Raw genomic sequence first — 27,214 nt, 5'->3', positions numbered from 1 at the left:
CCTGAAATGCTATACTGCATATGAAAGCCTAGGTGTGCACATGTAAGGCTGAGGTCTGTGTGCATGTGAAAGTCTGCATTGCTCCTGCAAAGATGCAGTGCCATGGTATGTCTTGCTGTGGGTATTGTACATGGTACCATTTGGACACCATCTTAATTCAATGACCGCACCAAAAGCTAAGATTATGTTTAAACCATCTATTACTAGGTTCTATAGTCCGAACCAAGTATGCGAAGCATAGGCTAGTCTTTTTTAATGAATGCATATGCCATGTGATGGGAACTTGATCTGCATGCTGGCATTGAACTCATGACGAATGTGAACTTTGCTTTCCATTGAAAGTTGCCAGGTTTATAATTTAAGTGGCTCTGCAATAAATGAAGCCTCCCCTAATTTGCATATGTATTGACATCACTGGAAGCGATACCACAGAAAATGAGCTTGTATGTAGCCTTGGATACTAAATGTGATGATGGTAAGTTACATTACAAAATGTTTTTATAAGTAAGCCAAGAAACAAATAACTTTTCTGTGCAGATTAAGTGGCATTATCATTATTATATATGAAGCAGTACCTTGAGTGAGCTTTTTTGTGTAGCATACACATGTCAACTGAATGGCTTGTGGGCCTTTCTGTGAGATCAAATAATTTGCCAAATATCACACACTTTAGTTCATTGTGAAGCCGGGATTTGAGACCAGTCTGCAACATAAGGCCCTTAACCAAATATCTTCCCAGCTTTAGTTGGTAGAAATAGTACTTTGGTTTTAAATAACACAGTTTTGTAGAGATGTTTTGAAACTTACAACAAAAAAAAGCAACATCCAAGCTGAAAAATATATAAATCCATGTTGAGAACAAACACCATGGTCGTAGCTTTATTTACTCATTTGAATGGAAAATTACAAGAACGCAAAGTATTGTTAAGCTAAAAAACATCCTAACAGTTTGGTAAATGTACGTTTAAGACTTAGACACACATAAAAGGTATTGTATGATAAGGTCACCTTCTTGTAGTAATTGTTTGGCAGACTCATGCTTGCTACTGCATATCATGTGATGGGAATGTGAACACTTCTCAGAAACAATGGTACATCAATGAACCACCACTAATAAGGAGAGTGCCATTTAAAGACTCTGCCGATGGATATGTGTGTGTTTATTTTATTTATTTTTACATTTGTTTAGCGCACTAAACCCAAGACCATCAAGGCACTGTTGCATGACCAGTTACTCAGAAATGTACAGACATTGGGATAAGCACAGTGTAATAGTTGTTCAGTAAAGGTTACTGTAGGTTCGAAGTTCTGACCAGGTAAAGGGCCTGTGTCGAGCATTCAGGCAAACAGTAGTGTTTTTAGAGTATTTCCGAAAGTCCAGTAGGAGAGTTCAGCACTTAGGGTCGGAGAGAGGAGGTTCCAGTGTTTGCCAGCTGTGGCTGGGAAACTAGAACCTTCAGCTTTGGTCTTCTTGAATTTAGGCAGAGTGAGGCGGTTGGCGCAAGCAGCTCTGGGAATTGTTGACTATTGTTGACTATTTGCGAGGCACTAGTGGGAAGCCATGTTGAATTTGCAAGGGTAGTGGTGTCTGGTCACATGTCCAACAAAAGGCATCCTAATTCTAGCACCAGTGGTGAAACAAGCCTGTGAGGTCTCTAGGCCCTCTGCTGCCGTACTGGGGAAACATGTCTTGCATTGGCCCTGATTGAAAACAAGGATATACAAATTTGCTAATCATAAACATTGAATTGCTAATCAAAATATTTTTATTTAGCAGTCTCGGCTAATCAATGTTGCAAGACTAATTTATGCCTTGATTTACTATTGTAAAAGTTAACCGAGGATTCCCAGCCTGACGGTGGGGAATTATTTATAGCATATGAATCTATGAAAGTTCCAATGCTGGAGAAATATACAGAACGGAGGGTGGATGGAGACAAGGTTTGTTTCATATAAGTTGAAAACCTTGTCAGGTTTTATCAGCTATTGGTCATGACAACACTGTGTACGTATTGCTCTGGGACTGTTTTTTGTATTTGTATTCTCGTTATTTTATTTATTCTTTTTGTTCTGGACTAAGTTGTATGTTTTAGATTTCATTATTGATGTTCTAGTAATACTTGGGTTTCTCATTTGTGCATTAATTCCAAAACGCTAGAACTGAGACCCCCAGGACCACAGGGTATTCCTACAAGTTGGATGCAGATGTATGTCGGATTATGATATATGTTTTTTTGGTTGTGGCTATATTCAATGGAAAATCATTTATACAGAGAAATAAAAAACAAGCAATTTTCTTTGTAATTCTCACAATGATCTTAGTCACGTACAAATGGCCTTTTGCTGTCATTCAGATCCATGTTGCAAGGACAGTGCACCATTAAAGCCCTGCCTATGTGTTGCTCTTCAGGAATTAACTATGTGGACAATCCCAGAAGGCCCTGCAGGACTTGGAATCAAACCTTCCTCTTCGACCCAGCCCCCAAGATCCATGCTGCCTAAGCCAACCACCCAAACCTGCACCTCAAAGGGACTCTAACAGAAGGACCAGGACATGGCAAGCCTTGAACAATTCCCTTTTTATCCTCTTTAACCATCTTCCTTTGATAAGCAAATAAAAGCAGAGTGCACAACATGTAAACAAGTTTCCGGATACGATGCACACTATCATCTCCCTTCTACTTCTTCTTGTACAGTGCATGGCTATTCATCAGCATTACACATCATTTCAAACCGCTCATGAAACCGACTGTAGCCAGTCCCCCTAAAGCAAGTCACACTTCCACTGGAGCAGATCCTTCCAAATGCCAATCACTCAAATTAATGGACTGGCTACTCCCCTTAATGTTATGATTGCTCTGTCATTACGTATGCTCTCCCAGATTCCCATCTAAAGGGAAGTTTGACAGGTGTATTAACATCAACAAACACTAGTCAGCGATTCAAGGACACACTGTGGCAGATTACATACTAACATCATACATGAAATATACATATTGCAGATAGAATCCATACCTGTGTCTGTCTTCAGGAAACTGGTACTCTATTCTTGCTTCTCCTTTCGGTTCGGCAGACAAAAGGGCATCCACTTTCATTACCAGGTCACTTATGCTGAAAAACATTAAAAAAAAAACACTTGGCATATTTGAATTTCTAAGTGTCCATCCATCATCACATCTATCTAGACAATGTAAATAATTAGATTTCGTAGAGGTTTTTGCATATAAATTAGCTAGCCCTCCAACCACCACTAGATGTCCCTCGTGGGATGAGTAGCCCTAGCCGGAGCCGGAGCTGGTGCACCACGTATCTAGGTTTAGGGGACAGACCAGAAAAACTGTACCTGTTTTAAGATTCTCAGAAGAGTGCAATGAGATTGGTAGGAAAAAAAGTCCCACACTAATCTAAAATCCAGAAAGGCAGGAATACAGAGCACAGAAGGGAGTCAACAATTAGGTATTACTCCCTACCTATTTGCTGACATGTAAGGTATAAAAGCACATAAGCGATTTCACCAGGATGTATGGTTAGTGTACAGACATTCCATAACTTTAGGGTAGACCGGTTTCAGTGGATTATCTATTCCTTCTTTCCTACTTTCTTCAGAACCCAAACACATTTAAAATTCTACAAGTCATAAAGAAGGCTCACGAAAACAGACTTCTGCACGTCTGCCCTTGCTGGATACCACGGAGATGGTGATAACTTCTTGGGAGTTTTTCGGGTGTGGTCCCCTCATTTGCTGCTACCTGGTTCCCCAATTATCTGCCAAGTTCCTGTTCCTGGCGGCTTCTAAGAGCGTCTGTCATTGTGTAGAATGCTGTAATACTCGGCAGAATGAATTTCTTTCTATAAGAGATTTTTCAGAGAGCACTCATGGCAAAGCGTTTGAGCATAAACTTTGCTTTGCGTGCTCTCTGAACAATCTCCTATTGTAATACAGCAGTCTACACAATGACAGATGCCCTTCCAAGCCCCTAGGAACAGGAACTCGCCACAAAATCGGGGAACCAAGTAGCAGTGAATGAGGGACCACACCCGACCTCCCTTTCTCATCTTCTCTGGTCGCTCTTCTCTCTTGGTCGGAGCACTCTCCTCTACTCCCACCTGGCTACCTTTGGCACTCTCACCACACCCCACAAAAGCCCTGACAACCTTGTTCACGAACCTCTGCCCGATGAAACGAGTGTCAGCTGCTGCCTTTACTTCCACCTTTATCCCCCTTCCCCCAACTCAGACTCTACCATGGACACTGCTCTCAGCAATTTCCACCTATCCGTCACCAACACTCTTGACATTCGAGCCACAGTCATGAGGATCCGCCTGATACCCGCCTCTAAGCCTAACAACTGGTACGACTCCGAGCTTGCAACACTGAATTCGAAAGTGCAGAGTGGTGGAACGGAAGTGGCAAACTTCAAGATCACCCTCGGACAAACTGGCCTGTCGCCTGCTCCAAAGGCAATACAGACTCTCCACCCGTGTCAAGAAAAGGGACCACATTCAGGCACGTGTATGTGGTGCATCCAACAACACTGCTGAATTTTTCAAAATCTGCAGGGAACTAGCCAACCCTTCCACAGTCTCCTCCTCCCCTCTTCCTTCTCAGGCCCTCTGCAACACACTTGCCACTCACTTCGCCACCAAAGAACAGGACATCCTGAACAGCCTTGGTACTCATCCTCCCAACCCATCCCACATCCCCTTGCCTCCCTTGGCCCCTCACCCTCCTCCTTCGCCCGTGTCACACCCGAAGAAGTCACCAGAGTTGTCCGCTCCATGAAGGTCTCTTGCAAACAGGTTTTCCCTTGCTTACGCAGAACCATCAAGAACAACATTGGGTCTCTCTCCCCCACACTTGCAGATCTCGGCAACCACTCCTTTGACACTGGATCTTTCCCCTCCTCCCTTAAGCACTCCCTTGTGTGCCCCTCCTTAAAAAAACATCAGCAGACACTGCCTGCTCAGCCAACTACTGCCCTATTTCCTTCACCCCCTTCCTGGGGAAACTTCTGGAGAAGTTGGCTTTGCCCCAACTGAACTCTCACATTGAACTTGTTGGAGGTCTCCACGACCATTAATCTGAATTCCGAGCATCCAGAAGCACAGAAACTGCTCTTCTGAACACCTGTGAAGAACTGCTCGCATCTCTGGATTGCAACTACCCAGCTGTCCTCATGCTACTTGATCTCTCCTCTGCCTTTGACATGGTCAACCACTCCATCCTCATACAAAGGCTCCACGACAGCCTGGGTATCGCGGAACGGCAACGGACTGGCTGACCTCTTTCCTAACTCACCGCTCTTGCCAAGTCATCTTGGGCACCTTCTCCTTTCCTACTGGTGTCTCCCAGTGTTCTATCCTCTCCCCTTGGCTCCTTAACATCTACCTTACTCAGCTGGCACTCCTCATCTCCTCCTTCTCCCCAACTACCAATGTTACGCAGACGACACACAACTCTTTTTCAAAGACCCTCTTGCACCTTCCATCATCGCTGACTGCCTATCTGCCATCCAGGCCGGGCACACTTCCAATAATCTCTGCCTCAATGCCAGCAAAACGGAGATCCTCCCCATTGGGACCCCTGCTCCGCCTTCTTCCCTTCACTCTCGCCTTCCTCCATGGGCTCTCCCCCTGTTCCTTCGTCTGAAGCCAGAAACCTTGTAGTCATCTTCAACTCCTCTCTCTCCTTCCTCCCTCACACTCAGGACATTGCCAAGAAGTCACACTTTCAGCTCTTCCTTCTCAAAGTAACTCTACCTTTTCTCACTTTTTCCCCAGAAGCTCAAGATTACCCGAGCCCCGATTATCTCCAGGATTGACTATTGCAATAGCCTCCTCCTGAATCTACCTTCTTCCACTCTGCGACCCCTCCAGCAAATCCAGCATAAGTCAGCAAGACTAATCCTTGGCCTCAAGCCCAGGGACTGCATCTCTCCTGCCCTAAAAAGTCTTGACTGGCTCCCGGTTGCCTCACGGATTAAATTCAAATCCCTCTGTATCATTCACAAGGCTTTCTGGGGCCGGGGACCACACTATCTGCAACTCTCTCTTACTAAATATTCTCCCTATAGACCTCTGCGTTCCTCTGGCACTAACTCTTTATGTGTAAAGCGTTTAGCTAAACAGAGGGCAGGAGGTTGATCGCTTTCTTCAGCTGGCTCCCTTCTATGGAACAGCCTCCCCCTCCCACTGTGTCTTGAGCAGGACTTTCTTAAATTCTGTAAGCTCCTCAAGACATTCTTATTTACCACCTCCTCCTTTCCCCCTCTACCCCCTCACAATTGCTTTGATTGGCTACCAGGGCCAGATAGCATTCAAATGTATTTTTTATTTATGTTTATAAAGTGCATGCCACTTGGCCGGAGGCATAATAGCGCTAACAGGACGTACAACATATAATCATAACATATAAAAACAGGGACTATGCCTAGGAAAGGGCAGACAGTCCACAGGCCAAGCCTGGCTGGGGCGCTGTAGTTAGACTAGGGTTCATCCAAACAGCCTGGTTTTCCGATCCTTCTTAAAAGTAGAGAAAGATTGGCACAACCTTAAATCGAGAGGCAGCGCATTCCAGCTCTTAGGGGGCAGCATAGCCAAATGACCCCTGGTTGACCCCTACCAATTTGGACCATGGCGTGCCGAGTAGCCCCGTATTGTTCGATCTTAGGGTTCTCCTTGTTGGCAACCAAGAAAGGCGATTCGAGAGATATGCTGGACTTTATCCATATAAACATTTGTGTGTAACACGCAAGAGGCGGAAGGTCACTCTATTTGCTATTTGTAGTCAGCGCAGATCTCTCCTAGCATCAGAAACATGTTTGCGCTTCTTCAGCCCTTTGACTGTTCTGACAGCATTATTTTGGATCACCTGGAGATGCATAATTTCTCCTTTCCCTATGCCCTGCAGCAAACTGGCCCCATAATCCAACTTGGCTCCAATAATGGCCCTCGCAATAGTGGCATAGTTATCTTGATACTGAAATGGTCTCAACTGCACAAGTAGTTTAAGATAGTAGGAGGAAGATACCAGAGAGCTCACATGGGCCTTCATGTATTGCTCCTGATCAATCACCATCCCTAATGTCTTTACTTTCAGAAGTGGAGATATGGTACATCCTGCAATGACCATCTCCTTGTAAACTGGGGATCATTTCCGCAGGCGAGAGGCTGTCCCTATCCTCATTACCTCTGTCTTTGCATCATTTAGCGCAAGATTGTTCTCCAGCATCGAGGATTGAATCAAGGAGCAAACCCTATTGATGGACTCAGTGTCCCTGCTGTAATCCCCTGACAGGGGGATGAGACACTGAGTATCATCTGCATAGTTGGTATACAGAACCCCATTAGCGTCCAGAAGTTGAAAAAGCAGAAGTCTTCCTTGAAGACTCCAAGTCCAAATGTGCCCCTTATGTTCTACTGCCGTTGCTGCCACAGGTGGAGTCCCACTGGGTTTGAGCCTCTCCCTTCTGTAGTGCAATATGTACCTGGAGCCATTATTTAACACTGTGAGGAAATTTGCAGTCTATTAACAGTACTACACAGATAGCATCCAAATGTATATTGTGGTCACTGGAGCTGAAGAGAAATTCGCAATTCAGTGCAATTGTCTTCTCTCCGTCCAATCCTAGACGCCAAATCAGCATCTACAACCGAATAGCTCAAAGACAGAATGTATTCTCTTTGCAGTGAAAAATGTGCAAACTGTCCCTGACCCCACTCTCCTCGGCAAGCTAGTACACCCACACTTACTGGGTAACAAAGTAATGCATCTGGACTTTGTTTGATGTTTAAAGGTCTCTTACACCTTGGGAGATTTCCGTTGTGACAATGCTTCTTTCAACACTATCCCAGTGGTGGGATTAGAGATTAATTCAAGACTGGATTATGCCAACGACCTCTATGCTGGTGCGGTAGGTCAGACATAGAAGATGGACAAGGACATGATTCAACAACTTTTTATTAGTAAACATGAAGGAGAAAAAAAGCCAACTCTAATCCCTATATCTAACATGGTTTCCCCAACTTAAAGAAGAAAATAAACCGGTGCACGTCAGGAAGTCCCAAAGGCGAAATTATTTACCAGTAATGTTCTTTCTATGGATTATTCTCCGCAGATTCCTCACCAGATAGATATCAATACCAGCGCCAGCTGTGCAGAAGTCTTTTCGACAGTGAGCATAGTACGACTCGACATGGACTCCTCTTGACTCAATCCTGCGACTTGTCAAGTGACATCGGTTGCATATATACTACGTCACTACGCCCCGTACTTCAGTGCCCCACGTTTTCTCTCCATCCCCATCCCCCTTAGCCGCAGCGGAGGAAGAATCCACAGGTTTCGGATTTAAAATTGCGTGTGTTGGGAACATGTTAGGGAGAATTCTCTTTTAAGGCTAATTTCCCAAACCTAGTGAGTCCCCCAGCAGCTTTGCTGGATTTTTGGGGTTTAATGTTTTCTCCTGCTAAGAGTGAGACTCTTTTTCTCCCACTCCTAGACATGATTTGAGATATCCTTTGACTTTGTAATGTGTTTTATGGGCTATGGGGTCTTTTACTCCATAGGGTTGCATGTGGTTTTGGTAAGTGTGTTACACAGCACCCACAGTGCAGTAACACAGGGGTGTCATAGTGACCCCCAAACATAGACTCCATACCCTGGGACTGTCTACTGTCTCCCAGGGCATGTAAATTCACCATTGACTTTACTAGTCTTAAATTGTGAACAGAACCAGTACAAACCATCATATTGTGGAAGTACTGGTAGGGGTAATTAGATTGCCCCTGGGTCTGTTTTTCGAGGGGGCACTGTGTAGTCCCCCCTCGTTGAGTTTCTGGCTGGTGGCAGTGGTTACCACGCGAAATATTCCACCGGAATAGTTCCTATGGGATTTTCCCATTCATTTTAAAGCACCACTTTTTGGTGCAATGTTAAAGATACCGCCGGGTTTTTTACTTAATATTTATTCCCCGGTTGGGTCTTTTTGCCAGGACTCGGTTTTAAAATGGCATTTGTGTTCGCCTCTGTAACTCCAACCCAAGTTGAGCCCTTTGTTCCACTTTTTGGCGGGCTTCTGCACAGAAGCCTCCAAAAGTGGTGCCACTCTGTCTGGATCTACAGGATGTGTGGGAGGGGGGTTTAGGCACCTTGGACTGAGTTGCCTCGGCAACTCAAGTCGCACTCTTGTACGATTGGCACAGTGGTGAACCGCCCAGCTCACCACTTAGCATGTTTGAGTGACAGCTAGGACTGATGAATGGGGGTTTTCTGCATAAAAGCAGGGCTTTGGGGACTGGAACTTCAGAAGTCGCCACAGGACCAAAGAATCCGAAGAGGGAGAAGCTGAGCCGACCTGCAACGACACCACCGGTGGAGCCCTGCTGAACCATCTCACCACTTCCCAACGACAGAGAAGATCTTCATCCCGGAGAGTCTTCTTCCCCTGAACTGGTGGGGATAACCAGTTCGCCCTCTTTTCGCCTTCCTGGATCGTCTCGTGGTCGAATCGCCCGTGCCAAGCACCCCGGCGGCCGGATAGCCACGCTTCACCACTACCGCGAATAAAAGGGTAGTACCTTTTGAGCGGGAAACTCTGCGGCTGGTTTCTTCCCTGGCAGTGCAACGGCCTCCAGCTTTCCTCCACGTCGAGTCCTCCTCTTCTCCTGGACGAAGCACCGACTTGCACCCGCTGCCAGGAACAACTGCCCCCGCTGGAGCTTTCTCACTATTTCAGGTACTGTGTCCCGCCTGGTCTCCCTTGCAACAGACTGATCAAGGTGTCCCATAGATCCTTGACTCTCTATCCTGGGGTGACTTGGGACCTGCTAACTAACATTTTCTGAACTGATCCAACCCTTTTTTTAACTATCTGCAAAGACGTTTTAAAGTATCATTCAACTGTGTGATCTTGGACACATTACGTCTTGCTCTCTCCAAGAGTGGGCCTGGCCTATGAACTTTCTTGCTCCAACAGTAGACTCTGCCTTTCTGACTTGCTGTGGTTCTTTTTAAAGTGTTGGTATTGTGTACTTTCCTAATTCTGCCTTTTTCCTCCCTTTTTAACTAACTTATTGGAGTGCCATTTTAGGTTAAGCGCTCACCTCTGTCTGAAAATAAGTGGTGTTTTAACTAAGACTTGTTCAATAAGTAATCAGGGATGTATATATATTGATAGTGACAGTGTTTGAACTTGTTTGCCATATTAGTGTTAGTGTATTTTACAAGTGTGTTTTTAAATAAATAATTATATACTTTTATACCCAAGCTCTGGTCAGTGTTTGCTTGTGCTACTGTATCTCTGTACCTATTTTGTATACTCTATATACTGTTTAACTCTTCTTGAGAGAAGTCTGGCTGCTCAGCCACAGCTACCAGGTAAATCTGGGTGGTACAGACTGCTACCAATTGGGTTTACTGCCAACACCTGTAGTCCTTAGCCTTTTGCAGTGGTCCCTAAGGGACCTGCACAGGTTTCTGCCTAACACTGGTGTACAGCGGTGGGATTTGTATTGAGTATACATTTTAGTGTGCTTATAGATACCTTAGTGCAACTAACCACAAAGCTTAGCACTAAAAAGTTTATTTTCTAACCTGTCAACTATGGAAAGTTATAGTCAAGAGTCCCTTGCTACAAAAACTGCTGATTGTTTAAGAGTTCTCTGTAAGCATAAGAATCTCCTGACTAAAGAACATAACCGTATTGAAAGTCACTGACTGACAGTACTACCACAGTAAGTCATCAAACTGTGCCTAACACCTAATCATCACCTCGTCCCATTAGAGAAGGACAACCAGATATAGACTGCAAACCACTTTCATAGCAGGGCGAGATGGGAGGGTGATGAGAAATCTGCAGGAGAAGAATCCATAGGAAGAACATTGCTGGCAAGTAATTTCTCTTTCACTGGATTCCATTCTCCTGTAGATTCCTCATCAGACAGACTCTTAAAGCAGAACGGAGGCGGGATGAAATCCCTCAGACAAGGAAGCTCTGCAATACCGCTCTGCCAAACCAAGCACCCAAACCACGTGCCACATCTAAGCAGTAATGCTTGTTGAACGTGTAGAGTAACGACCAAGTCACTGCTCAACATAGTTCCTTTACTGGCACCCCCCCCTCTGCAATGCAGATGATGCTGCCACACCCTTGGTGGAATGAGCCATGATGCCTTGTGGTAAATCTTTACCTGCTCTCTGATAACACTCTGTGATGCAGCGAGTTATCCACAGAGAGATTGTGCAGGCACAGCCAGTCCCTTCCTGGACAAAGAAAGCCACAAAGAGTGCCTATATTCTGCTGTCTTAGTCACATATGAGCTGAGAGCACTACTAAGGTCCAGTCTGTGCAGCCTCTCCTCATCTTTAGAAGAATACGGAGGAGGAAAAAACACTGGCAAATCAATGCTCTGGGACACGTGGAATTCACAAAGCACTTAAGGCAGGAATGAAGGACACACCTTGAGTGAAGCTTTCTCCTTGAAGAATCGCAGGAAAGGTGGCTATCGGGACAGTATCTCGCGTACACGTCTTGCTGATGTGATTGCCACCAGGAAAGCCATTTTCATGGTAAGTAGACTGATAAGACATGAATGCATGGGCTCCAGCAGAGCCACCATCAAGAATGTCAAAACCAAGTTGAGGTCCCATTCTGGAACCAGTAACTGAATAGGCTGGAACCCATTTACAAGGACTTTCAGTAATTGGGTCATAACCGGGATTGTGAAGAAGGATCCTTGATTCAGGAAACTCCTAAAAACCGACAACGCCGCCAAGTAGCCTTTGATGTGTCTCTCTGAAGGCCCCAAGAGGCCAGTGACAGAAGTAACTCCACACTGTAGTGGTGGGACAAGCGATGGGGTTTATCCTGCATTCCCTACACCATGCTTGAAATCTTCCCCATCTGCATGTGTACAAAGATCTCGTAGATGCTCTGTGTGCAGCCAATAGCACCTTGAGTACCAATTCTGAGAGGCCCAGTCATCATACATCATCCTCTCAAGAGCCACACATGTAGGATGATGGATTCTGGGATCAGGTGGAGCACCCAATCTTTCGACTGAGATAGGAGGTCCGGGCGTCAAGGCAACCGGAGAGGTGGGCAGATGGTCAAGTCCAGGAGTTCCGAGTACCATGTTCTCCTCACTCAATCTGGGGCGATCAAGATCAGGGTGGCTTGAAACCTCCTCAATCTCCTGAGAACCCACAGGATGACGGGTATCCGAGGAAACACATAGAGGAGGTTGGAAACTCACTCAACCAGGAATGCACCCCCCAGTGCACCCTTTGCCGGGAATTACCTTGAGCAAAACTGTCTGCAATTCGCGTTGGACCTCATGGCAAACAGATCAACAGTCAGGTTACCCCACTGAGCAAAGATCTCGAGAACCTCCTGGCACACTTCCCACTCGTGTGAGATTGTGCTCTGCCTGCTCATAGCGTCCGCCAGCCCCTTTTACGTTCATGCTAGATGGACAGCTCAAGCAGAGATCCGGTTCTCCAGCAACTAGAACCATAGCTGCAGCGCCTCTCTACATAGGGGCAGAGATTGAACACTGAGAAACCTGAAGGTGTCTCCCTAGCTAGTCTCTGGGAATCTGTCATCCAGGTGGCCAGGACACGGCCATCGCTATTGGATACAGCTCCTGGAGGTGGACCAGTGAGGGAGGATCACCTGGATGGGTGCCCTTGGGGAGTGGGACACCAACAGGTGAGACGCGTTATCCCCCTTCTTTCATCACCTTTTACCCATTCTATGACGTAGGATATTCCAAAACAATGCCCCCCCCCCCTTTTCCGACACGAACACTTTCGCACAACACAAAAGACAATGGACTAACACCCGAGCTGTTTACCTGACATGTCCCAATACAAGGGCGTCAGGCAAAGTCAGGTAATTGACCAGAATCACACACACACTTGACCGCCCTTTCCCTTCGGCACCGGGATAAAAGGTGGAGCACGAGAGCATAGGACGAGCAAGGCAGACGGCATGTCATGAGAGATAACTCAGCACAGCAGTTCAAAAGGAGGCAAAAGACGGCGCATACCGAGGGGGTGACAAGGAGAGAAGCGACCTTGCCCTTTCCACCAAGGCCCATGATACCTCCGCAGATGGAAACCTAAGTCTGAGAACAATAGCCAGCGTGTATTGCAACAGATGTCAACGGTACACAAGACACTCCTTCGCTGATTACCAACCTTGACTCGAAGGAGAAGAAAGCCAAGCGGTTCATCACAGCCGGTGAGTCAAGGGGAGAGTCGATAAGAAACCGAACTGTGTTGAAAGAAAAGTAGCAAGCAGCTAATTTGAACTTTGAAAGATTTAAAGGAACTATCGAGAAAAGGAGGGAGAAAACCAGCAACAGAGCCGTCTGGCACCACGTGGGTGCTCAAGCAGGAAACTCTGGCCGATTACCTGATGAGAGACTACCGTAATTACAAGGCCTTGGGAAGAGGTGAAGAGAGGTCAAAGTGGTCTGTGAACATATAATGGCAAGACAGTCTCTGACGCTAACCCAGTCAGGAGTGCCAGCCGTATCACAAACGAAAGCACCTGCGGTAACAAGGTCCAAGAAATCTACCATGTTGAAAGTTCGGGACAGACCGGAAGAGACACGAGGAAAACAGCCAAGTCATCCAACGGAGCTAGCCCCGAAAGCCGCAAGCCTGACTCTGACTTGACAACATCAGAACACATGGGAAAATCGCCCAGAGGCTTTTAGGAACGTAGAACTGAAAGTGCAAAGCTGCAAGGAAAATGAACGGCGTCTCTGGGGTCCGTTCAGCAGCATTAGCGGACAAACAGAAACAGACGCTGAGCAAGGCGAATTATACCTACCCGTTCCTTCCACTTGCATGGCAACAAGCTCCCCGGTGCTTCAGTGCGACATCGATTCCTGTGGGGATGAGAGGCAGGAGAGTCCCGGGAAGGCAAACACGGGCTCTTTACCCGGGACAGTGGTTGAGACATCATGGCGGCCTTCTCTCAGAGAGGGAGGGGGCGGGGCTTATGGGGGTATTTGTGGACATACCAAGCAAGTCCATTCTGATTGGCCAAGAACCCGCTATACCCTATTTAAAGGAGAAACTGACAATGGACTCAGTGTGTTTCGTCTGATCTCTTTCAGAACACCGGAGCAGAGAGAGAGCCACACAGGAGCCGCTCTAGGCCTATGAAGCCAAAGAAAACTCAGGTCCATCCCTATAAAGGAAGAAGGACTTGAAATTCTGTTTTAAAAAAAAAAAAATTATTGAATACCTGAATAAAAGGATATTTAATTTCCGGATTACTGCCTTCCAGTCTTCTCCTTACAAATTTGGTGGCAGCGGTGGCATAAGGCAGCACGCCATGGAGGCCATCATAAAAGCCCTAGCTGAGGGAGAACAGCAGCTTCAACAAGCAATCCAGGTACAATCACACCAGGCTCAGACCGATCGCCAATCCATACAACAAGCATTGCAGCTGCAAGCCGCCAGTCAAGACGTTTTGAAGAAGGTAACGGAGGCTGTCGTGGCTAGAGGGAACCCCATGGCCCCAACGGCGGTCCTACAGAAGTTCCAACCTGGGGAGGATCCGTGCTACTTTTTTACCAACTTTGAAAGGGTAGCCCGAAACGCACAGTGGTCCATGGAGAAATGGGGCCACTTCATAGCTCCTTTGTTAACCGGAACCTTACAGGGGGCTTACCAGGTGGCGAATCCAGCAGGGGACACCTCGTACACTGATATAAAAAGGACCATACTGGAACGTATGGGAATGGACGAGGAAGCTTACAGAATCAGACTCAAAGACACCAAACTAAAGCCCGGGGAAACGCCCAGGCAGTTATACTATCGCATTCAAGACCTAACGGACAAATGGCTAAAACCAGCTAACAGTACTATTCAAGATGTAGTAGACAAGATAAAGCTGGAGCAGTTTACAGAGGCTCTACCCCCACAGATGCAAAGGTGGGTAAGACAACACCATCGACCCACGTTGGCAGAGGCCATAGACATTGCCTCCGCCGTCCAGAAGGCAGGTGCAGTACGTGGAAACAGGCCTGAGCTACCAAGAACAAACCAGATGAAAGGCCCAGTAACAAGTGAACCAAGACAACCTCGACTAGAACCAAAGACTGTAACTTGGCCAAGCATAAGCCGACAGCCGCAGTGTTTCGACTGTGGGGACTGGGAACATATTGCAAGGTTCTGCCCAAAGAAACCCAAACCGGCCGAACCAATGGAAATTGGGTTCATCCAAGGGAAGGAATTCCGGCGAAGCAGAGACCCATACTTCCTGGACGTGAGAGTGGACGGGACGTCCAGACAAGCCCTACTCGATAGCGGAAGTGAACAGACGGCAATCAGACCGGAAGTAAGTGGGACTGGGGGAGGGACAAAGTCTGAGATACCTATAAAATGTTTTCATGGTGATACTAAATCTTATCCATCGAAAGAAGTTACCATAGAAGTGAAAGGGGTTGAATCGAAGATGAAGGTCGCCATCATGCCTCATTTACCGACCCCTGTATATTAGGGACAGACCTTCCCTCCTTCAGAGTTTGTGTAAAAGACGCGGAATGGCTACAAACTGCCCCATTTTCCCAGATAGAATTAAGAGATACATGTATAAAAACCCACAAGAAAAGCAGAAGTGAAATCAGAAGAGGTAAAAAGGAGTGGGCTGAAGGGAACAAATTCACAGGGTTGATAGACTGGATACCAGAAGCCTATCAACTTACCTTTAGAAGCGAACTAAGAACAGACCCTATGTTGAGAAAGGCATGGGAACAGGCCATTATTCATCCTGAGAAGGGCTCAACTTATCCATGGTTCAAGTCAACAAGAGGTCTTTTGTATCGAGTGACAAAGAGTCAAGCAAACAAAGAAGTAGAACAGTTGTTAGTACCCATAAGTTTTAGAACAACTGGGGGGGCGTGTCTTGGCAGCCATGGACTAGGCTGCTCTTCGTGTGAGCTCCTCGATCCGCAATTCGATCCGGAGCAGCGCACGCACATTGAGACGGAATTTCAACTATAAAATAGGATCAAAGCAAGGGGAACATAAGGAAACCCCAATGCAGGCAACTGCACGAAGATTGAACAGGCAGAGCAGAAGTTATGGAACCTCGATGCTCCCCACGAACATCACGGAGCTGAAAGCAAAATGGCGGCGACACTCAAACAAAGAATCCCCCTGACGTGAGATCGGCGATCGAGGTGAGAGTGGAAGAGGACGGTCGGGCAGACACCCCTTGCAGGCGCTAATCACAGCCGATTGGCATAGTATATACGGGGTGAAAATGACGGTGCAGCGGCTGGACAGAGTCACCTGCACCAGTGTGCCCACGGGATCGCGGCTGCAGTGCTGTGACTGGAGGGCACCTGTGAAGACCAAGAGAGGCCCTATAGATGCGTGAGGGAGACGGCGCTCCGGAAGCCAGAGGACCTGGCACTGAAGGCAAGGTGAATCCGGACATGCCCCCTGCAAATCTGAGCAGAGCTGGAGGACGCAGCGTTAGCCTGGGAACAACAGGTGACCACATTTGAGCAAACGAACGCCACAGAAGCAGGCGCAACTTCTACGAGCCTGCAAGAAGGAAAGGTGTGTAGTGAGTGGGCTGGCTGGAACCCTGTTGGCCCTCATTGAAGAGCTAGAAGTGGAGTCACTGATGCTGGCCACAACCTGTGGACAGGGGCAAGACACGCAAAAGGTGGACGGGCTCTGCCAAAAGGAGAGCTTAGTGGAACACTACTGCAGTGCCCCCCCCCTTTTTGTTATCTGGGAACAACACGAAAGGACAGAAACTAACCAACCGGAGCATGAGACGGGTGCAATGCCACAGTGCAGGAGGAAGGAAGTACTAAGCCCCACACAGGAGCGGCCGAACAGCAAGCCCTGAAACATCAGGAGGCCAGTGCTAGAGGATGCACCTCCTCCAATTGAAAGGCAGAGGCAGCAGAAAGGTTGCAGGGATGTGAATTAAACCTCCTCTGTAAAGCACGGGTGAAGCACTGGGCTGCCCAGAATAGGTGACGTTCCACAGAGTGGCACAGGTGGCCCTGTGAAAAGCCATTGTCAGCTGAGTCAATACCGAGCCCGCCCTACACTGGCAAAGCAGCACCCAGTCCAGGAGAGGAGACTGGGTGCACTGCTCAAGCCAGTGCGCATCGCCGCCGGGGTGCAGGGGCGCATATTGAACATATGTGAACAAGCCAGCTAGAATTGGTGTTGGCAGCTCAGCCATGGCACAACTCACCGGATCCATTGAGAATGGAAAGCAGACAAGTGTGGGGACTGTGCACTGAGCACGAATACTGGAGAGCACGAGGCACAGGGCCGAGCTGGATGGCGGATGGTGCAGGGGCGGCTTCAGTGAACATAGACAGTGGTGCGCAGAGTATAAGGAGTCCAAGAGACGGGTGGTCTGACCGGGACCAATAGCAATCTACAAGAAGCGGTAAGGACAAACGGAAACATGGGAAGACACAACCCACCCGAAGATATAGCGCAGCGCATGTGAATCCATATGGGGTACTTCAAGGATAACAGCCCAGAGCTGGAGTACCTCACAAGCGACACGGCGGGACAGTGAAACAGAATTGCCACACCAGGAACAAAGCAACCACAGATACTTGACCAAGATTGCAAGATGGCAGGGAGAGTAATCAAGGGCAAAAGCAGACAACCCACGATGGAAGCGTTTGCCGAGACACAGCAGTCCCCAGCGGCGTTGTCGCACAGTGGTACAAATGCACCCACGGAAAGCTCCCCAGGGACCGAAAACCAACAGATACTAACGGCTATAACGGAGCTAAGAGACTCATCGGGGATAGCAATGGCGGACCTGCAAACCTCCCTGGAGGCTAAAATAGACGCAGTGGGGATAGAAGTCAACCTGCTGAGACAAGACGTCAGGGCGCTGGCGGATAGGACAAGCAGTCGGGAGAGTACGGTCAAAACTAACACGGACACCAGCACTAGTAACGCAAAGGAGGTCCACATACTAAAGCAGCAAGTGGCTAACCTGGAGAATCGTGCGGAGGAAGCCGAAGGAAGGACGAGACGGAATAACATCCGTGTGGTTGGCCTGCCGGAGAGAGAAGAAGGCCAGGACCCTACGGATTATGTTGAGAACATGATCCTGCAGGAAATAGGGGCCGACAAACTCTCGCAGGGCTTCACAGTGGAGCGTGCGCATAGAGCCCTAATGAGAAAACCGAAGCCTGGAGCCCCTCCCCGCGCAATAATAGCTAAGATATTGAACTATAAAGACTGTGAGAAGATTTTGGAGTACTTTCGGAAAGGAGGAACGATCGAAAGAGCCTTGGCTACTATAACAGCGTATCCTGATTATACTATGCTGGTCCAGAAGCAGCGGTACAGCTACGCGGCGGTAAAGAGGAGGCTGCGCACGGCTGGCATCAAATATATGCTTCTGTACCCTGGAAGATTGAAAGTACTGCATAAAAGCAGAATGTTCTTCTTTGACACACCAGAGGAAGCCGCGACATGGCTGGACCTACAGGGCTGTCCGGAACGAGATGCGGAACAGACCCAAGAAGAGCACGATAAGTGATTTGGATGTTACATGTACAATGGGGTAACACATAGCGGGGTATCCCAGTAGAGACTTGGTAAAGACACTGTTAGACGGGAACGGATGGGTAGTGTTGAAGCTAGAATATGGTATCCTAGATTTTGTTGAAACTTGACGGACTGGAATAACACATGAGTAAACTGTATAGCGATGCGTGATTGAATTGAAGCAAATAGGAGCGACAGGACACGGGCCCCTTATCCCCCGAGCAGCAGTAGAAGTAGCAGGATAGCCATTAGGGCGACCTCACCCTGCTGAGCTTCGAGTACAGGCCATTGCCAGAAAGAGCTAGATGTGGGGGTGCCTGAGATCCAGGGATGGAGCTGGGCAACAGTTGGGGTGGGTAAAGATGGGGAGGGCAAGGGAGGCGGGAGGGAGAGGGGTGGGGGTGTCGAAAGAGAAAGTATATTGTGCCTCCTATTTTTATAAATATATTAATATTGGCCTACGCCAAGCTGCTCGAAAGTCGCTTGCCAAAGAAATACGTGTTGCAAGGTCCTGACCTTAAATCCATGTAAGCCGCCATTTTAGGATTCGTTGTGTAAAAGTCACCCTGTGAGTTAAAATGGTGGACGATGTCATTCCAGAATACAACATGGCCGTCTTGACCTCTTTACATAGCTAATGTGTACCTTGCCTGCAGGCCACTTGTTGAGGTTGTGAACTGAGACCTTGTCCTTCGTTGACCTATGTGTAGAAGGATTACTTGTGTAATGAAACTAATCCACGAGCACATGTTGAGACAATGTATTCAAATACTGAACGAAGAACATCTGTTTAACTACATTGTATTAATGTTTAAGAAGGCCTGTATGAAAAATCTTCGAATACAAAGTTATCGCGTAGGCTTGTTAATACATGTATTAAAGGCAAACCAGTTATATGCAATTGTTTGAGACTTGGCACGAACCCTTGATTGGTGATCTATTAAATGGAATATTAACCCGAAGTGGGGCTGGACTTCGCGCCCACCAAGTGTATAAAAAGCAAATGCATTCTAATGTACAACGTCTCTCACTGAACACACTGAACCACGCTGGAGTTCGTTGTGTTGTACTGAAGGCAGATAGCTATCTGATTTTGCTCTGTTTTTGTAACTGGATTCAGTATAAAATAAAGTACTTTGTATGTTCCTTTGTAACCTGTGTTCGGTGTATTTCCTTTTGGGGTACTCAACCTCGATATTTTGATTCTGTTTTCACAGTTGGCGCCCGAATAGGGACCCTCAAGATTGATGCCGGATTGTTGAAGGTTGACGCACGCTATCGGTCCGGGATCGGACGGTGTGACATAAGGGGCCCCCTGAACGAGGCGCGATACCTCAGCAGCGCTGCACGACCCGATCCTTGGACGATAAGCGTGTGGTCCGAGACGGCATCTTGACGAGGGTCTACTTATCGAGGTGGGCAGATTTGCCGGAATCACCATACACGAGTTAAGATTAGTTAGGTAAGATTCTTAGAAATCCGATCGGACCTCCTTAGGTTTGGTCAGGTGAGTCGTGTCCCGATTCTTAATTTAACCCTGACAATTTGAATTTTGGCGCATTGTATCTGCAGACACAATTATTGACCAGGTAACACCAAGAATTTGAGCTATGCCTGGGAAATTGTCTACCTGCTTTAGGGCATTATTCCGCAGTGATAGACAATCTTTGGAATTTAGCCGTCCCGCACCACAGGAGGGGTCGCCGGCATGTACTATGTACTGTAAGCATGGCATTGGAAGTATAGTATTTAATGACATTTGGCACAGACAAACCAGACATGCCTCTGAACTTCAGTGGCCAATCAATGGTAGTTTTGAAATCCCTCGTATTGAGTATTTAGAGTCAATTCTATTAAAGAAAAAGGCTAGACCTGCAGCATTTGATGTTTTGCAGAATTGGAAAAAAGAAGCGTTGCAACAACTTAAAAGTAGAGAGAAACATGGACGCCGTCATAAAACGAACGCTGAAAAAGCATTGTTATATGATCAGGACAAACAGTCTGAGGCGACTAAAAATATGGATAGGGCTTTTTCACTCGGTATTCAGAAAATCTATCCTTCTAAAGATCTTCATGTTTCTGATGAGTTTATTGACAAAATATTAAATGAACGAAGGCCTGGTTCTTCTGCGCCACCTCCGTATGTTCCTCTTCCTGCTGCTTTGCCTCTTCCTCCTGTTATTCCTGCTCCGCCTGTTGTTCCCCTTGTTCTTGCTCAGCCTAATGTTCCCCTTCCTCCAGCTCCCCCACCTCTTTTTATCGCACCGGTTATAGTACCTCCATCACATATGCCTGCTCCCTCTCTTCCAAGTGGTCCTGAGCCGCTTGTAATCGATCGAGGTACAGGAACAAAGGTTGTAACTCACAATACCGTACCACCAGAGAAGAAACGTGAGTTAATTGCATGGGCTAAGCATTGTATGGAGAAGGATGATCAAGCTAGCGTTTTTGCCACACTTTGTAATACGATAATTTTCCTGAGAAAAATGCTTTTTATTGAAGATTTAGGGATTCAGTTATGTATAATGTGGGGAAGATTAAATAATGTGGATTTTCCGCAAGGGTTAAGGCATCTAAATACTCTAGCGCTTTCTAGAGACACTGTGGAGAAGGTAAATGAGCATGTAGAGAGGTTGTTTGGGTATAGAAAGGAGTTAGAAAAGTTACAGAATGAGGATGACGAAGAGGAAAATATGTATGTGCAGAAACGGTTCCTTCCGTGTCGTAAACCGATATCGGATGAAATACGAATTTGTAAGAAAGACACGGTTAGATGGATTTCAGACATATCGATAACTCCAGTTGAGGTATATGACACATATGATATGGCATTTATAACGTGCCTATACACAAGTGTTTCAAGGCGCGACGAGGCAAGGGGGGGAACAAGGGGAGACAGACAAACTATCCTACTAGGCCAGGTGTCATTCAGATCGCGCAAGTGCAGGGTGGGGGGAAGGGAAAAGTACAAGGGGGAAAGGGAGAGGAGAATTGCAGTACAGGTTTAGTAGAACAAGATAAAGGAGAAGAGGAGGCCGAGGGTAGCCTGAAAGTGAGCTGGGTATCATCCGCATAGCACTGAAAATGGGCGCAGAGAGCGGCGATGTGGTGGGCAAGAAGTGCCAAGTACTGGTTGAACAGCCAGGGAGAGAGGTTAGATCCCTGGGGGACACCACAGGTAGAGAAAAAGATGTCAGAGAGGAAGGACCCCAGTTGGACCCGGGAAGGTCGATTGGAGAGGAAAGAGGACAGCCACGCCAGAGCCTGACCAGTGATACCCAGGTTATCACGGAGACGGTTGAGCAGGATGTATGGTTGACAGTATCAAAGGCAGAGGAGAGATCAAGCAAAATGAGAAAACAAGGAGTGTTTGATTCAAGGTTCGAGAGCAGGTCCTCACGGATGTTCAGGAGAGCAGTTTCCGTGCTTCTGGCAGCTCTGAAGCCAGACTGATGGTCGTGAAGACTACCAACAGATTCAGCATGGAGATTAAGCTGGGAGATGGCCAGTTTCTCCAGGAGCTTGCCCAGGAAGGGAGTGATCGAGATTGGGCGATAGTTAGCCGTGCAGGAGGGGTCGGAGAAGGGTTTCTTAAGAAGGGGGTGCACAAAGGAGTGCTTGAGGGGGGATGGGAAGACTCCAGAGGAGAAGGAGTGATTGCAGAAGTCAGCCAGGGCAGGAGCCAAGGAGTCCATGTGGTCCTTGATGGTTTTGGAGGAGCATGGGTGGACCTGTTTTGACGAGACTTTCATAAATCGGGCTTTTCTCGAAACCTCGTCAGCAGAAAAAAGGGGAAAGGCAGAGAAGGAGGGAGGAGGGGTGGCTGCAGAAGGGCCAGAGGAAGAGCAGGGAAAAGAGGGGGGGGTGATATGAGGAGAGTGAGGACAGGATGTCCTGAGTTTTTGAAATGAAGTGAGAGGCCAGTGCCGTGCAGAGGGCCTGGGAGGGGACAGGAGCGGTAGAGAGCAGGGTTGGCCAGCTCCTTGCAGATTTTAAAGAGTTCGGCCGAATTATTAGATGCCGCAGAGATGCGGGCTTCGATAAGGGCTCTCTTCTTGGTGAGAACGGAGAGCCGGTATTGCCTTTGGAGTAGGCGGCAGGCCAGTTTGTCAGAGGATGCACATGAAGCACACGCCATTTCCTCTCTGCCACCCTGCACTTGCGTTTAAGGGTGACGAGATCCGAGTCATACCAGGAGTTACATTTGGCTTTGGGATTCAGGCGGATTCTCATGACAGGGGCAAGGATATCAAGAGTATCAGATATAGCAGAGTGAAGCGTGGAGAGGGCTGTGTCAGGGTGGGAGTCAGCCGAGGGGGCGGGGGGCAAGAAGGTGGCAGCGAAAGCCTCAACTGACACGCGCTTCATTGGTCGGATGACCGAGAAGGAGGGTGGCAGTGATGAGGGTGGCATTGCCTGTCGGGTAGGGAAGGTGAGGTGGGAGGATAGGAGAAAGTGATCACTCCAGGAGAGAGGAGTGGAGAGAGGAAGGTCAGAAGAGATCAGAGCATCAAGAGTGTGCCCTGCAGAATGAGTCGGCCCAGACAGGAGAATAGAGAGTGAGAGAGCGTTGCAGAGGTCGCGAAAGAGTACAGAGGGGGGCCGGAGGCATCCAGGTGGATGTTGAAGTCTCCAAGAAAGAGGAGTTGAGTGGTTGAGGACAGGAGTGAGGAGGAGAGGTCCGCCCACTCAGAGAGGAAGGAGGAAATTTGACCAGGTGGTCGAAAGACAGTAGCCACGGTAAGGGACTGGCTAGGAGAGAGAGAGAGAGTCGGCAGACAAGGCATTCAAAGGAGGAGTAGGTTTGCGTAGGAGTGACAGTGGCAGGAATCCACTCAGGGAAGATAAGGGCCACACCCCCCAGTACGGTTGGGCCTGGGCACGGAGAGGATCTTGTAGCCGTCAGGTAGGAGTGTGTCAAAAGATGGTGACGGAGCTGGCTGTGAACCATGTCTCGGTGAGACCGAGGACATCAAGGTCCAGTTCCTCGAGCAGGCGACAGATATCAGAGGAATGTTTGACGGCAGAGCGAGAGCTAAGAGTGGCAATGTGGAAAAGATTGCCAGCCTTGAAGGATTTCCGGGGAGGGGTACAGATCAGAGGTACACCCTGCAGAGGTGAAGAAGGAGCACAAGAGGGGGCAGGGAGGGAGGGTGGAGGCAAGGTAGCCGATGACAGAGGAGGGGGGACAGCAGGAGAGGAAAGGAAGTTGATTAGGCGCGGGAAGTGTCTATCAAAGAGGTGGAGGTTGGCCTGAGGGCCTTGAACCAAGACGGTCCCATTAGCGTAGACATTAATAATGGCCTGAAGAGTGGAAGGAGGCCAAGAGGACATCCCAGCGGGTGCCACCATTAATAGGAGAAGAGGAGAAAGGAGAGAGCACAGAGACCATATGGAGGGTCCATAGGTCAGGCGAAGGCACGAAAAAGAGGATGTCAGTGAGAGTTTCCTTGGAGGAAGCACCGGTGTAGGTGTCAGCGATAGGGAGGCCTAGGTTGGAGAACTTTTTCCTGCCAGATTTAGTGAGGAGAGCAGGATAGTCAATGGAGAAGTAGTTAGAGAAGATAGGCGAGATAGAGAGCACCATGGAATAGGAGGGGGGGGGGAATAGACGAGAGCAAGCGGAAAGGAAGTGAGCGGCAAGCCCCAGTTTACCACATATCAGAGCACAATAACACAGTATTGCGTATTTGGTACCCAGTGGAGAGGCCATCTAAGTTTGAGAATCCTGCGAGGGGAAAAAAAGCCCTAGTTTACCACATATCAGAACACAGTAATGCGTATTTGGTACCCAGTGGAGAGGCCACCTAAGTTTGAAAATCCTTCGAGGGGGGGGGGGGAAAGCCCTAGTTTACCACAAGTTTCAGAACACAGTGGATGTGGACACCAACCAAAAAAGAAAGTGAACATGTGTGGGTGGGGTGGGCCGGGGAGCAGGTGGAGCTGACAAGAAGGAGCGTCGGAACGGCGCCTGGCCTCCCCTGCGGTCACCAACAGGAGCCGCAGCCGAGGGAGCCGCCCTTTGCCTAAGGGGCCCTTAGCCGTGGGGGCTGCCGGGCAGGGGGCTGCCCAGGAGGATCAGTATATTGGGGGGAGGTGGGCAGGCAGGGAGGCGGGATGGGGAGGGCACCAGGAAGAGGCTGCAAGGGGAGGGGGAAGGAGGAAAAAACACCACGCGCTTGGAGCACTGGAAAGGAATTTCTTTTTTTTTTTTTACAAATTAAACAACTTGAATTCACTCGAGGCCCTGGATGGGCTGGCAGGGAGTCACTCCTGCACTGGGCTGCCCGGCGAGCTGCTCTCAACCCCAGAGCTCTGCACAAAGAGGCGAGCGGGGAGAGCAGCAGTCGGATAGTCCAGAAGGGACACCTAAAGGAGCCAATCGGGGAGGGGGGGCGGGCAGGGAGGCGGGATGGGTAGGGCATACGCTACAAATGCAGAGGAAAGTGATACAGGTAATAGTAGAGTACCTACAGGATGAATGTGTAAAGAGAAAGATTAGTTGTCTCACAGAGTTACTGGGTATTTATAAGAGGGCTTTTTCACTTGACACTTCGACTGCTTTAGCGCTCGATTTAGCTCTGCTGCTTAGTAAGCATTCAGAGTTCCCTACATCTCAGTTGCCTATGAGAGAGGTTCCTCTTACATTTGTCCCAAAGGTTGAGATTGCGGCCGATGCTGCACGGGGTATAGTCGCTGTGGACATTCCCGCACATTATGTATCGCAGTTCGTTCACGTCCCGTTCTCAAGACAGGAAGTGAATACTATTAGGCAATCTATTCCTGATATTAAGAAACACCCGACAGGGTTCTATAAAGAGATAGAATCCGTTCTGCTGTCCTCAGTGTTCACCTTAGGTGACACTGATTTGTTGTTTCCTGTACTCCTGCCCCGTAGATTTATGGAAACAAGTTAGAACTATTGACGACGTACCCGGGTTGGGAGATACATGTGTGAATATAACTAGACTTGATGGGGAAAGGCCAGCTGGCGAAAGACCGCCTCAGGTGATATTAACTCTGCCTGATAGAAACGTTGCTAAATTAAAAACCATAATTCCCGAAAAGATAATTATTTGGGACAGGCTTATGGCCTGTGTCCAAGGAAAGTCTGAGGGTGCTACCGAGTCCTTTAATCGGTTCGAACAGGTATTCTCGGATTTCAGTGGACAAGACTTAGACACAGAGTCTGGGAAAAGATTATTTGTGGACACATTTGTACGTGGATTGCTGCCTGACATCCAGTCACAAATGATGTCTTCTGAGAGAGCTTGGCAGGCGAAATCACAATCAGAAGTACTGCACATGGCTCAGTACTACGAGAACCGTGTCAATAATGAAAAAGATAGGATTGAAAAATGGAAAGGCAATTTAAAAACTAAAGTACTATTGCAGCAAATTGTTAGGGGCCCCAGATGGGGTAGTTCTCAGGTTAGAGGTCAGTATGTCCCACAGGGGAATGTGCCCTTGGGTCCTGTGAACATTAACCAGTGCGCATTATTGTCGTCGAGTCAGTCATTGGCGAGCACAATGCAACGTCCTTCAACAAAGGTCGAATAATACATATGGGAATATATATGAAGGCGATCCAGAGGTCGCCCGGGCGTAGGGGGCCCTGGTAGAGGTCAGTTTACACAGGACCTGTTAGGGAGAATTCTCTCTTTAGGCTGAATTTCCTAACCTAGTGAGTCCCCCAGCAGCTTTGCTGGATTTCTGGAGTTTGTTTTTTTCCTCCTGCCAAGAGCGAGACTCTTTTTCTCCCACTCTTGGACATGATGTATGGCGTTCCTTTGACTGCTTATGTGTTTTATGGGCAATCGGGTCCTTTACTCCATAGGGTCTCATGTGTTTTTCTTATGTGCGTTACACAGCACCCTCCGTGCAGTGACACAGGGGTGTCATAGTGACCCCCCACCATAGACTCCATACCCTGGGACTGACTACTGTCTCCCAGGGCATGTAAAGTCACCATTGGCTTTACTAGTCCCAAATTATTAACAGAAACCGGTACAAACCATCATATTGTGGACGTACTGGTCGGGGCAATTCGATTGCCCTGGGGTCTGTTAGTCGAGGGGGCACGTCTCCGTCCCCCCTGATCGAGTTTTGGCTGGTGGCAGTGGAAACTACTTTTTATATTCGACCGCAAATATTTTCCTATGGGATTTTCCCATTGTTCGAGGCTACCAACTTTAAATATTTAATTCTCATAGCCTCGAACATACCGCTGGTTTATTCAATTAATATTAATTCTCCAGTTGGTATTTTTTGCCAAGACTCGATTCTAAAATGGCGTTTGTGTTCTCTTCTGTGACTCCAACCCAAGTCGAGCCCTTTGTTCCACTTTTTGGCTGGCTTCTCCACAGAAGCCTCCAAAAGTGGTGCCACGCTGTCTGGGTACCACAGGGGGTGTGGGAGGGGGTTTAGGCACCCTGGACTGAGTTACCTTGGTAACTCAAGTCGCACTCTTGTGTGATTGGCCCAAGTGGTGAGCCGGCCGGCTCACCACTTAACATGTTTGATTGACAGCTAGGCTGAGTGAATGGGGGTATGCTGCATAAAAGCAGGGCTTTGGGGACCGGAACTTCAGAAGTCGCCACAGGACCTGAGAATCCGACGAGGGAGAAGCTGACGACGACACCACCG

The 27,214-nt window shown here is 48.0% G+C and overlaps 1 protein-coding gene across 3 annotated transcripts in view; it reads right to left on the bottom strand.

Moving 5' to 3' along the window:
• UGGT1 (UDP-glucose glycoprotein glucosyltransferase 1) overlaps nucleotides 1-27,214 on the bottom strand; it is a 2,047,742-nt gene that overhangs the window by 680,931 nt on the left and 1,339,597 nt on the right. For all 3 annotated transcript variants that reach the window (XM_069617855.1, XM_069617854.1, XM_069617856.1), the window contains one exon: nucleotides 3,016-3,111. In XM_069617855.1, coding sequence (XP_069473956.1) covers nucleotides 3,016-3,111 — 96 coding nt within the window. The remainder of the gene's footprint in view (nucleotides 1-3,015; nucleotides 3,112-27,214) is intronic.

The sequence above is a fragment of the Ambystoma mexicanum genome, chromosome 10 (assembly GCF_040938575.1).
Source record: "Ambystoma mexicanum isolate Mex_15411 chromosome 10, UKY_AmexF1_1, whole genome shotgun sequence".
Lineage (NCBI taxonomy): Eukaryota > Metazoa > Chordata > Amphibia > Caudata > Ambystomatidae > Ambystoma > Ambystoma mexicanum.
Note: the sequence above shows the minus strand (reverse complement) of the source record. Positions and strands in the feature narration are given on the sequence as shown.